The following is a 12,935-nucleotide window of genomic DNA, read 5'->3' as shown; positions in this document are numbered from 1 at the left end:
CTTTCTTTGAACGCTTCACTTTTCAACTTGACATTCATTTATTGACCCTTTTCGCTACTTTTTTTCTGCTTCTTCAAAACACCAATCATTTCATTGGACTTATTCCAACAAACTGGTCATATCGACAACAACACGGCAATTAACCAAATTATGAAATGTCATCCCCAACACACACACACACACCTTCTTGTTTTTCTTGCTTTCACTTTTCATTTTTCAACTTTTCCTTTACTTTAATATATTAAAGTTGAATTTTAATTGACAAGACAAAATAATTTATTAATTTCTTTCTTTATTCATATATGAAAATTTCATCTTAATGGGCAGAAATCAATTTTCTTCATTACTCTCACTCGCTCACATTCTTATAATAATTGGCAAATGTTAACACAGAAATCATTTCGTTTTTCAAATTAAAAGAATTAAATAAATTTTTAATAATTCAATTCATTTTATCAATTTTATCTTACTATTTATTATACTGTTCGTTATTCTTTTCATTATCTCAATCTTATAACAATCTTGATTATCTCATAATTACTGTGTTATCTGTGAAAATTTGTTTTTTTTTCTGTTTTTCAAAACAAACTTGTTCAATAGTTGATAATTGAATAATTTGATCCAATTAATTCAACGGGTAAAGTACGAAACTCAAATTTGAAATAATTTTTTTTCCAAAATAACAACAACCAACATTTGTGTTGATAATGTTTCTTTATTATTTTTTCTGTACGGTTTTTTTCATTTTGTTTTTTACTATAAATTTAAAACTTGATTTTAAAATATCTTGGTTAACTTTTTTTTCATTCTTGAACTATTTGAAATTACTGATTTATTATTTTTTGTTTGTAATTCACACGTTTTATTCAACATAGAGGATGATCGAATGAATATGGGCAGATTTTAGTTTTTACGACAACTTTTTTCCACTACTCCTATGAAACAGGTTACTTTTATTTTTAAAGGAAACATTTCGAGTAAATTTCAACATTATAAGCTACATTTGTTATTTATTGAAATATCATGACTGAATATTTTGTCTATTTTATATTTTTCTAACCTCAATTCAATGCACATTTTTTAAATATTACATCTGATTGCGTTTTATTCATCATTAATGTACATTTAAGCCGGTTGGATAAAATATCTTTTATTTAGAATAGAAATAAAACAAACATTCACATGCAATTTAATCAATAACAATAACATTCAACATCATAAAATTGTCCGAATAGAAACATTCTACAAAAGAAAAGGAACAGTAAAGCCACGAATTTCAAATTGTTTTTTGAAAAAATTTCACTTTTTTTAAATCAAATTTTTTAATCTGGCTACATACTGATTATATTTTTATTTTTTATTTTTAATTAACATCTATTTATGCTTTTGTCGAATAGAAATTAAATGACGAGTAAATTATTAGGCTGTGTTTTCTTAACACATTGATCCGACAAATGTTCAAATTTTGCTCTATCTTCAATTGTATTTGTTGAAAGTATTGTATTTTAAAATAAAATTCATTTGTTTTAGGCTAATCAATGCCATGGCAGTAGATTTTACTATTTTTATATTTTTACTCGTGGAATATGATATGTTGAAAAAGCTGTGCAGGAGAGAGAAGTTGTTCACATCCATCAGCAGACGACTACTTCTTCTACTACTACTAGATAATGGATAATGGTAATAAAAATAAAAATATTATTTATATTTGTGATTTTTGTATTTTATATACTTTTCATATTATTTGTTTTTATGTTTTTAAGAAACACTTTCGTGTATACATTTATGAAAATCAAACTTCTGAACTATTCAGCTTAATCATGTATCATCTTAACATTTTAGTCAAATTATTTATTTTTAAAATGAGCCTGCGTTTTTTTACCTGCATATTACAGTAAATTAAAGTAACGTTGTAACGGTGGTGGTCTGAAGTAAGTTTAATTTTTTGAACATAGGCATAAAGTTCAGATTGAGCTAACAATTTCGTTTCTACTCGTTCCTTGATTTCAGCTAATAATTTCATTTAGTTTTTCGGTTTAAATGAGACAAGTACATGATTTTTTAGCAGTTATTTTTTAAGTTTTAATTTGAATGAAATAATTTTGATATGTTTTTTATTCTTAAAGTTGTTATTTAATGGATATTTATATTATCTGACTTGAATAATTTAGTTGTTTTTCCTTTTTTTATTTTTACGGGTGTGTCTTTAACGAGTAAGTTTGGCATTATTATTTTTGTATTTTAGGTCGAATTAATTTGAAACGATGTCAGCTTCTAAGGATTCGAAAGAAGTTAGAAAAACTGGCAGAGCGAAATCCAAGAGAAAGCCCATTGCTCCGTTCAGTATGATACTTAGAAGTTTCGCTAAAAAATCGAACGCTTTGAAAAATTATTCAAATTCCGTTAACCATGTTGAAGAATCCCTTGCAGAGAAAGAGAACAAGGAAAATGTGATAAATTTTAGCAGTGAGAAGATTGGATCAAATATTTCGGAAGTGAAGTGTGCCCCTGGAAATGTCAGCAGTAGAGCCCCTTTTAAGTTATTGGAACCAACGCAAAATGATTTTTCGCCTGCTTTGATCGAAGTTGACAATGCTGATGACCATTTGAATATTGAAGATGAGACTGAGAAAAACGAATTCCTCAACAGAACACAAGATTCGGTGATCGATGGAGATGAGCCTTCGACAAAACAAGCTACTCACCAACAAAACAGATTGGAAGCTGTAGTTCGTGGAAACAGTTCAATTGCCAACATCCGGTATTGTGATGATTTTACGAAAGAACGGTCCGAATGCGCCATAACCTCTTCACCTTTTCGACAATCTTTGCAAATGATTCCTGAATTAAATTTCTTGCATTCACGAATTGAAATTACTACCGTTACCAACAGGCGCTTGATGGTCATGCCATATGTGGATATCGGTTTTCCTGATTTTATTCAATTCAACACACCATTGCCAGCAGATAGAATTGTGAATGGTTCCGATTATTTGAATTTGAATACGACTGAGCCGAATTTATTTTGAATCGCTGTTGTTATTGTCGAACTGTTGTCATAAGTGGGTGAATTAACTGGTGAAGTCATGAAATAAATTATTAAACTGAATGGATGTTTTCCGTTGTTATCGATATTATTTTTTTAAAGATAATGCAAATGAAGTTTCAGACGAATTTATATTTTTATGCTGCTACTTTTTGTAGCTTAATTTCTTCATTCATTCTACAAACATTATTATTGTTATTGTAATCTCAACTTGAATAAATTTGTCAATGACTTTCAAAAACAAATGATATTTCGACAATAAAATCAAAAGTAATACAAAACAAGGCAAAAGAAATAAAAATAATTTTTTTAATCACGAAGATTTTGTCTTTTGAATTTCGATCATTGAAATTTCATCTTTTTGGGAAACCGTTTTTGTGAAGTTTAACTCTTTCGTGACCTCATTTTTTTACTTTATTTTCTACCTGCATTAATTTATAAATTGAACAACAATAATTAATGAGTTATTTGTTTCTTTTCGATTTTTTATGTAATTTTATCATAGTACTTAAAGCAACAACAAAGCACTTGAAACATGACATCTCAAAATTTTCAACTTTAGCATTTAAAATGTTACTCTGTAAAAATTATTACTTAATTAACTCATGTTTTTGAATTTTTATTTATTTCATACTATCTATTTTACTTTTTTTCTCATTAAATGCAGCTTCACTCATAATAAATTCAAATGAAATTTGAGAATTTTTTATCACATATTACGTAGTTTTAAAATTATAAAATTTATATAAACATAAAATGCAATTTATAAAAATAAATTTTTTGAAATAATTTCAAATTTTAATGCTTAAATGAAGCGTATACGCTTATTTGAAATTTAATCTCACACATATATACTGTATTTTTTATTTGTACTTTACTGTCATAAAAAAGATATGCACTGTAAGTGTTTCGTTCAAGTTGGCAGTGTTTATTTGTTCTTCTTAAATTGTTTATGCGTTATAACTTTTATTTTTTTTGCATTATTTTATTCTTTAATATACCTTAAAAGACCATAATATTTATAAAACGGGTGTGAGAACAAAAAATTTACATAGCAAGTAATTTTTTTCAGTTTTATGCATAAAATAATCAGTTATATTTAGATTTTGTGAATGGAACCTTTGCAACTTAAAATAACATTTTTGTTTCTTCTGTTTGTTGTGACTTTGCTAGCTGGCATTTTTCCGGTTAAGTTATTGCAAATTTTACGAAAGCAAGTCACATCTGACAAGAAGCGCAGGCGCTGGCCTTCAATAACGCTTTGCAGCTTGAGTTGCTTCAATGGTGGTGTTTTTTTGGCTACATGTTTTTTGCATTTGCTTCCTGAAGTGCGAGAAGATTTGCTTGTAATTAAACGACTGTTCAACTGGGATAGTGATTATCCGTTGGCAGAATTGATCTCGTGTTTGGGATTTTTTCTTGTTTTCTTCATTGAAGAGATGGTAACTTTTTGTTTGTCCAGAAGACGTGCCAAGCGAATGGCACAAGAAGAGAATGTTGTCGTTCAACAAAATGAAGAAAACCCATCGAGAAATATCGCATCTGATAGAAGAGATTATCAAGTTGTTGAAATGCTTACAGTTACAAATTCAGAAACGCATCGACATCCTACTGGTAGTGTAGAAGAAGATCCTTTACTGTGTGTTGGTCTGAAATTGCATCCACACAATCACGAAGTTCGCTCGTTGACATTTCTCGTCGCTTTGTCTGTTCATTCTTTAATTGAGGGATTCGCTCTTGGGGTACAAACAAATAATGAAAGTGTGATTGCGTTGTTTCTCAGCATTGTTATTCACAAATGTATTGTAGCTTTTGGTGTGGGCGTTCAGCTAGCAAGAACTCATGTAAGAAAATTTCAGCTGATTCTTCTTTTTATGATAATTTTTGCTGCGATGACTCCAGTTGGCTGCAGCATAGGTATCAGTCTTCATCAAGGTTCTATGCAGACAAGCACTAGATCAATGGTAAATATGGTTCTGAATGGGCTTTCAGTGGGCACATTTCTGTACGTGACATTTTTCGAAGTATTTCATCATGAACTTGAGAACTGCGAAAACAATTTACTGAAATTGTTGTCCGCGATCATTGGATTTTCAACAATCAGCTTTCTTCGTGTACTGAATCATGATCATGGTCATCTGGGTCATGATCATTCTATGCACGACATGTTGAATTCTACATTCTTTGAAAATTCGACTATCACTCCTTGATCATTGAACTGTTTTGCCGTGCTTGTTTCTTTTGACGTTATTCACACTTGTTTGCTATCTATTGCCATTTCAAATGTGCCAATTCCGTTGCACAAGTTGTTTGCCGTGAAAAAAAAGATAAAACTGTTCGGTATTATTCACGAATCGGTTAATCGTTATTTATGTTTCTGAAAAAAATTTCCGCAATTAAAATGACATCATCTAGCATACGTTTTTAAAATTTGTTTTCATTTTGAATTTTACAAAAAATATTTCATCGCGAAAGGTAATGTTTTTTAGTTAATTATCCGATGCATTCGTTTGTACACTGCTGCCGCAAACTAAACGCAGAGTTTTACCATAATAAGTTTATGTTTATGCGAAATTGTTGAAAAAGAAACATTCATTTTTGAAAATTTGATTTAAAATCAATATTTTGTTTTTTAAGTTACTGTTGATATAAATGTAAAAATTCATGTTGTATTCTTTTGCAAAAATTTAAGCCTGAGCAACAAAAAATACAGTAATACTTTTATTTCATTTGATCCGACATGGTTGATATTATTGCTAGTTTTAATTAAAAAAAATATTTTCAATAGTTTATTTATTAATAATGTTATTTATTTGTAATATTTCAATACAAAAAGTTCAATACACGACAATTAATTTTTAAATTACACTTGAAAATCGAATACTGTCATGGTTGTTAATGTTATTTTTTCAGCTGTTCGGGCCAGTATTGATAAATTGATTTCTCGGACACCATGACAATGCCAACTGCTGAGGCAGACATTGCGGTTATTGGTTTGGCTGTGATGGGCCAAAATTTGATTTTAAACATGAATGATAAAGGATACGTCGTGTGCGCCTTTAATAGGACTGTTTCGAAGGTTGACGATTTTTTGAACAACGAAGCTCGTGGAACACGCGTGATCGGTGCTCACAGTCTCGAAGAAATGGCTGCCTGTTTAAGACGACCACGTCGTGTGATGCTTATGGTCAAAGCTGGATCTGCTGTGGATGATTTCATTGAAAAACTTCTCAGTGTTCTTGAAAAAGGCGATATCATAATCGATGGCGGCAACTCTGAATATCACGACACTCAGCGACGATATGCGCATTTGAAACAACATGGCATGCACTATGTCGGGTGTGGAGTCAGCGGAGGCGAGGACGGTGCAAGACACGGGCCTTCGTTGATGCCCGGTGGTGCTGTCGAAGCGTGGCCACATTTGAAGCCAATTTTTCAGTCGATCGCTGCAAAAGTTGACGGCGAGCCTTGTTGCGATTGGGTTGGGTCAGATGGTGCTGGTCATTATGTGAAAATGGTCCACAATGGAATCGAATATGGCGACATGCAGTTGATCAGTGAAAGTTATCATTTTCTGCGCGATGTGATCGGTTTGAACCACGACCAAATGGCCGATGTGTTTGACCGCTGGAATCGAACCGAGCTCGACTCGTATCTGGTCGAATTGACCGCCACGGTGCTTCGAGTGAAGGACAAAGATGGCGATCCGTTGGTGACCAAAATTCTTGACAGTGCCGGTCAAAAAGGGACAGGAAAATGGACGGCCGTATCAGCGCTCGATCTAGGCATACCGTTGTCTTCCATTGCTGAAGCAGTGTTTGCTAGATGCTTATCAGCGTTGGTTCAGGATCGTAAAGTGGCCAGCGTCCGTCTGCCAGCCAGCAATCAACACTTGGATCCTTTGAATGTTGAACAACAGAAAGATTTGGTCGAACATCTTCGCAAAGCCTTGTACGTATCCAAGATTGTTTCTTACGCTCAGGGTTTCATGATGTTGCAACGAGCATCGACTGAATATAAATGGAATTTGGATTATGGAAAAATTGCACTGATGTGGCGTGGCGGTTGCATCATTCGTAGTGGATTTTTGAATCGTATCAAACAAGCGTTTGATCGTGATACGAATATGCATAATTTATTGTTTGACCAATTTTTCTCCGCAGCCGTCAAAGAGTGTCAAGATTCGTGGCGTACAATTGTTTCCAAGTCGGCTTTGTTGGGCATTCCAATGCCGGCATTTGCTTCGACGTTGGCATTTTACGACGGCTTTCGTTGTGTAGATTTGCCAGCCAGTCTTTTGCAAGCTTTGCGTGACGGTTTTGGTGCGCATACTTATCAACGAAAAGACAACGTTGGTGTTTTTGTCCACTCTGATTGGACTGGTCACGGGGGACGTACAGCGTCTAGCAATTACGAAGTTTAGCATCATCATTTGCTTCATTTATTCTTCACTTTACCTAAAAATTTGTGATCAGATCAAAAATTTCCTTTTAAATTTATCTATTCCTCTTGTTTGATTTGTTTTTCCTCTGATTTGACTTTATTCTTTGTTAATTTTTCCCGTCATCAATCACCCATTATTACGCCAATCACCCAAAACTAGAAATTACAAATACAAACGAGTAGATTTTCCCTGGAGAAGAAATTTGAAGAAACCAAAATTTTAGATTATTCAAACCTTTTTTTTCAATATTCTTTATTTCTTGCACAATAAATTAATTGTATTTTTTTGTTCTAATTTATGAGACAATTTTGAATCGATTGTTCAGTTTTTGTCACTTATACAGGTTGGATACTTGGGTCGAAATTGCTTATTGTTGGTTGTAATGTGAAAGAAGAAAAATATGTTCATTTTGTTCGTATATCTATTTTCTGTGCATATTACGAATACAGAAGAGGCAAATTTCTACCGATTGTACAGTATGAGCAATTTGAAATTACAACCAACTGTAGCCGTTTGTTTAATTTTAATCGAATGGTCCACAATTCAAGGTCAAACTTTCCAGCCTTTTAATACCTGCTTGCTTGCTAATGTGTTACAAAGCATAGTGCAAGCACATGAAAGTTGAGAACATTTATAATTAAAAAAATATCCATAGATGACGAAATAATTGTTTAAAATGCCAAAACATTTCGCTAAAAATGTAACAACTTTTTGATTTGAAATGGCATCTTCGTTTTTGCAATATCACCACATATAATTAGGATTGGTGTATGAATTAATGATAATGAAAATTTTGATTTTTTCCCAATATTTTTATAATTAATTTCTTTTCTTTTGTACATAAAGTTCATTACAGAAAATGATTACTTTTTCAATGTAATAAGATATTTTGAGAAAACAAATAAAACTCTTGTAATTATTTTTCAGTGGATTATTATAAAGTGTAAATTGAATTGGAACACTGCTTAAAAATAACATTTAATAATTTTACTGATTTGTTGAAGTATAAAATGTTTTATTTTTTCAATTGTCCAAACGTGTACAAGCGTCAATTTGAAATGATGGAATATTGAATTTTTGAATGATTTGATTTTTGAAAAAAATTTCCACACATTAAACAGGACATTTTTCATTATGACGAATTTATTGAATACGGTTGGGTTTGTTTGTCAATTTCTATTTGCGGTGTGAAAAATTTTAAATTAGTATGCATCAGAGAAAAGTTGATAAGCACGCAATAGATGAAAAAGCGAAGAGACAGCGTTTTTCACCGTTCATCAGATATATTTAGTCATCATTGAAAGATGACAATTGGAAATGCAAGATGCGATGGGCATCCAGTTTCTTCCGGTTGTGTTGATTTTGTTTGCTTGAATAACTAGCTACTGGCATATCGCATTCTTGCTTGGGCAATTGAAAGCGGTGAATTTCATGTCGCCCGCCTTTTTGGATCAATTCTATTTTATTTATCCTTCTCCACTTCACAATTGTTGTTGTTATTTATTTTGAATACGGATGCATTTTTCGCAGTATATTATTCAAAAAAAATTATCCTTCAAACACAAATTGGAATATATGAATATTCAAATTTAAATGTACTTGAAATTCATTAACCTATTTTTGTTATTCTATAATTTTTGTATTATCAATATCAAAGAATGTTTTTTTTCTGTAAAATTTTTAAAATGTGTTATTTTTTTTGATAAATAATTACTAAATTGAATTGAAATATTTTCTGAAATAAAATTATATTACAATCAATTGAAATTAAACTTGAGTTGAATTTCGTCAGTTGTATAATGTATTTTTGGTTATTCAGTTTCCAATCGTCATTATATGCACATGTATGTGTGTATTGTAATGAAAATGGTAAAGTGTTCGTTCGTTTTGGAAATGAAATTTTTTTTTCATCTTGTATATAATATAATTGTAATCAATTCAACTTTGACAATTGTGGCGAGGGAAATTTGTTCACCATTTTTGTTCGTATTATTCAGATCAATTTTTGTTGCAATTGTTAGAAAGGAAAATTTGAAAGCCGTACATATACATACATGTAAGTGTGTGTGTGTGTGCCAATGTCTGTTACGCTTGCTTTGGTTTTTGCCTACGCACGTGGCACATTGTGCATGTCGATTTATCACTTTGAAACTTTCTCCAGTGCGTGCAATTGATTTCAATTTTCAAAAATGCAATCTAATTTCTTGTTTCCACGAGAAATTGCCAATTAAATCTTTGCTTTTCTTTAATTTCAGATGTAATTTCTCATTTCCTGATCAAAGTAACTGTCGCTGTGGCGCGTCTCAACAGAAACGCAACTTCTCCACTTCCACTTGGCCATTGCCCAGTTAATTGTGTAATTTGCTTTTTACTAATTTGAAACATACAGCTTTTTACTTATTTTTTTATTTATTAATTTTTGAAACATTTGAATAATTTTAACAACAACTATTAATTATAAAGGGATTTTTGCTTGAAATTCAATTTACATTTATTTATTAGCAGAAAAACAACATCACTACGTACAATAAGTTTAAAAATACAAATACAATCGATTTTTCCTTTTCATTTATTAAATGCCTATTTGAACTGAAAGCTAAATTAATTTTTTTTCTTCTTTCATTGTTATAGATTTCTTGCCGACGTAATAATAGGTAGCAAAATTATAATATGTGTGATAGAATTGAGAGAAATATTTTACAATGTCTTTGTCTGTCTGTCTATAATGTTGAGTAATTTGAAAAATTACCGTAGTTTTATTATTACGTTTCAGTCGTTAACAATTGATGCTTTAAAGTTTAATTTTTTGTTAACAATGTCTTTATCAATTTGTGAATGTCATTTACTTGTGAACGTTTTCAAAAGAATATACATTAACGAACAATGATGGTTGTCTTCACTCATTTTAGTTTTAAATTGTTTGATTATTTTGTTAACGGTTTTTCTTTGGTTTAGTTAGCTCCTATAAATAAATTAATAAATATAGGAACAAAGTAAACAATTTGTCAATATTATGGGTGTCAAATTGGGCAGATGAGCAGTTTACCGGTGATGATGTGGAGAAAGTGAAAGGGTAAAAGTCGGTGGTCGATGTTGGTCATTTTGGCGCGTCAGTTATTGAGAGAAGCCAATTTGGCGGATTAATGTGATTGCAATCGACCGTCAGGCAACGATGAACGAAAATTAAATTCACCAACTCTGATAGGTTCAGACAATCACGAATGACACTTCGGCTTTAGAACATCATTAATACGCCGGCAAATGCGACGAGCTTAGCTGAACCAAGCCGATTCGAGCTGAGTCAGTTAGCTTGACGCTGCTGCACACCGCGTCAATCTGCTGGCATTGAGAAAATATTTGAAACAAGCGAACAAAAAAAACATGCTGAGCTGAATAGGAGGATAAGCTGAAAAGCAAACACAGTGTTACCATCTGGCGTTGGTAATTGGTTCGGTTTGGATTGAAAAAATACAAAGAAGTTTTTCATCAATCTTATAAGAGTACAATCAAATTGCCCATGCAAAACGTACAATCATGGCCAACGGTCCAAATTGACCGCACTGATGCGTCTTTGTGGTGGCGTTTGTGTGATCGACGATCACCAGACCCATGTCTGGAAGTGGTCCGCCGAAAATCAACTGATCAGTACAGTGTTTGCGGCCCTTCAGCTGCTGATTGTGGCCGCATCTTTCGCCCAGCACGCCTATTCGATGTGCAATGGCGAGGGTGTGTTCAATTGTCATTTCAACACGACCGTTGCCGGCAAAAATCACAGCCAATTTTTGGCAGTGGATGTGATCGTTTTCGACTATGGCCTTTTTCAACAACTGCTCGGCACAGACAAATGCGTGGCAAATCACCTCGACGGCGGCTATATGCGTTTTGTCTGGTGTTTAGTTCATCTCATTTCACTTCTACTTCTTCTTGTACAAGTAGCCCTGTTGCCTCGGACCGCTCAGCCGGCTTTGCTGAGACCAGCCGTCTTTGTGCAGAGCATTTATTCGCTTGGCTTGATCATCTTGTTGTTGGCCACGTTGCCAAAAATGCTTTCGGCATTGATCAACCGTTTCGGCGAAGTTTCGACCAATACATCCATCTATTTCGCCGGAACTTTTTTCAACTGGATATTCACGCTCATCCTGTGGCATTTCTACTGGTACGTGAAAGCGTTGCGACGGGGACCGACGGCCCGGTACAAAAAATCCACCACGTCCGAATAAACTGCGCACCTTTACAGTAATTAATTTTATTCTGATTTTCAAGGTTTATTCTTATCTGTTCAGTGTGTTTTTTTCAAAAACAAATTTCAACTAATTAAATAAGGTTATCTTTTTTTTAAATTCACTATCACGACGTTTTTTTTCTTGAAGAATTATTCACTGAATAATTTTTGGTTGTCTGTCAAGATTAAAATTTAAAAACTTATTTTCTCAAACCATTTAACTTATTCCACTAAGTTTTCTTTGCTTCGCTCTACTTTACTTTTCTTTACTTGGTGACATTTTCAATTTTATATTTTTACTTTCAGCTTGTTGAATTGAAGGTTTTTTTACAGCGAAGTAATTGTTAAAAAGCAAACAAATCGACAAAATGACATTATTTCAGTGATGGAAAACGTCTGTACAGTGATTGCTAAATTAGAAAACCAGTGCCAAAGCTGACCATTTCCTATCAGCTGAAACCATCGTTCGGACGATTTTAAACTTTAAAATAACTTTCTATCAGTATTATTTTGTTCATTTCAGCTGGTTGTACTATCTTGTAGCTGTGCAGGACAATTTTTCGAGTATAAAATTATTTCCTACTTTCTGATTCAAATATACCATTATTCAAATCAGCAAACGATTGGCTGTGTTTTGTGCATGAATTTGTGGAAAAAGTAAACGGTCAAGTAATTAAAGTAATTTTATTTTCATAAATTCAAAAAAGCTCATAACTTTGAATTCATGTTCCATTCTTTGAAGAATTTTTGAAAAATTTCTGGTCAAACTGAAACTTCCCAAATTAAAAGTAAAACAAATCAGTAAAACACGCAAATAATTAAATTTTTATTCAACTAGCGAAATTCGCTTGCTTGAGAAAGATATTATCATTTTACTTATTTATGGTAAAACAGAAAATTAACCATGAAAGAATTTTCTGAATCGGAATATTTTATTTTCATGCATTCCTTCTCATCATATGACATCATCTTAAAAAGTTGTAAATTACAGTAATCGCATTGTATTGTTCATAAATTTGTTATTGCAATAATATATCAAAATTTCAGTAGAATTTTATTTAATTTGTTCAATTCATAATATTTTGATTACTTGAAAAATAATAAAATATATTTAATGCATTTTACAGAAAAATACAAACTTTGTTCTTGTTTTTCTTAATGAAAATATACAGAATGAAAAAAAAGGGACATAATAACTTATGAAGTTGATTATGCCGAAAAAA

The 12,935-nt window shown here is 32.1% G+C and overlaps 4 protein-coding genes across 4 annotated transcripts; all 4 read left to right on the top strand.

Annotated features, from left to right (window-relative positions):
* Positions 1-2,264: 2,264 nt before the first annotated feature.
* On the top strand, positions 2,265-3,029 carry Tsp_07647 (hypothetical protein). Its single transcript, XM_003381054.1, has one exon. The coding sequence runs from the start codon at positions 2,265-2,267 to the stop codon at positions 3,027-3,029; it is 765 nt and encodes a 254-aa protein (XP_003381102.1).
* Positions 3,030-4,158: 1,129 nt separating this feature from the next.
* Positions 4,159-5,256, top strand: Tsp_07648 (metal cation transporter, zinc (Zn2+)-iron (Fe2+) permease (ZIP) family). The gene is made up of 2 exons (XM_003381053.1): positions 4,159-4,863; positions 4,906-5,256. The coding sequence occupies exons 1-2, from the start codon at positions 4,159-4,161 to the stop codon at positions 5,254-5,256; spliced, it is 1,056 nt and encodes a 351-aa protein (XP_003381101.1).
* Positions 5,257-5,999: 743 nt separating this feature from the next.
* Positions 6,000-7,469, top strand: Tsp_07649 (6-phosphogluconate dehydrogenase, decarboxylating). Its single transcript, XM_003381052.1, has one exon. The coding sequence runs from the start codon at positions 6,000-6,002 to the stop codon at positions 7,467-7,469; it is 1,470 nt and encodes a 489-aa protein (XP_003381100.1).
* Positions 7,470-11,007: 3,538 nt separating this feature from the next.
* Tsp_07650a (protein transport protein SEC61 subunit alpha) lies at positions 11,008-12,276 on the top strand (the record flags this gene model as incomplete). Its single annotated transcript, XM_003381051.1, has 2 exons — positions 11,008-11,726; positions 12,236-12,276. Coding segments are annotated over exons 1-2 (760 nt in total), but the record flags the coding sequence as incomplete, so codon positions are not given.
* Between the last annotated feature and the right edge of the window lie 659 nt (positions 12,277-12,935).

The sequence above is a fragment of the Trichinella spiralis genome (genome assembly GCF_000181795.1).
Source record: "Trichinella spiralis strain ISS 195 chromosome Unknown Scfld2, whole genome shotgun sequence".
Classification (NCBI taxonomy): Eukaryota; Metazoa; Nematoda; class Enoplea; order Trichinellida; family Trichinellidae; genus Trichinella; species Trichinella spiralis.
This window is presented reverse-complemented; position numbering and strand designations above follow the sequence as displayed.

Bases quoted from the DNA above. Each gene is read 5' to 3' on its own strand.
- Tsp_07647 (XM_003381054.1), top strand. From the start codon at position 2,265: ATGTCAGCTTCTAAGGATTCGAAAGAAGTTAGAAAAACTGGCAGAGCG.
- Tsp_07648 (XM_003381053.1), top strand. From the start codon at position 4,159: ATGGAACCTTTGCAACTTAAAATAACATTTTTGTTTCTTCTGTTTGTT. The intron at 4,864-4,905 runs GTGGGCGTTCAG...AGAAAATTTCAG, and splicing joins AATGTATTGTAGCTTTTGGT to CTGATTCTTCTTTTTATGAT.
- Tsp_07649 (XM_003381052.1), top strand. From the start codon at position 6,000: ATGACAATGCCAACTGCTGAGGCAGACATTGCGGTTATTGGTTTGGCT.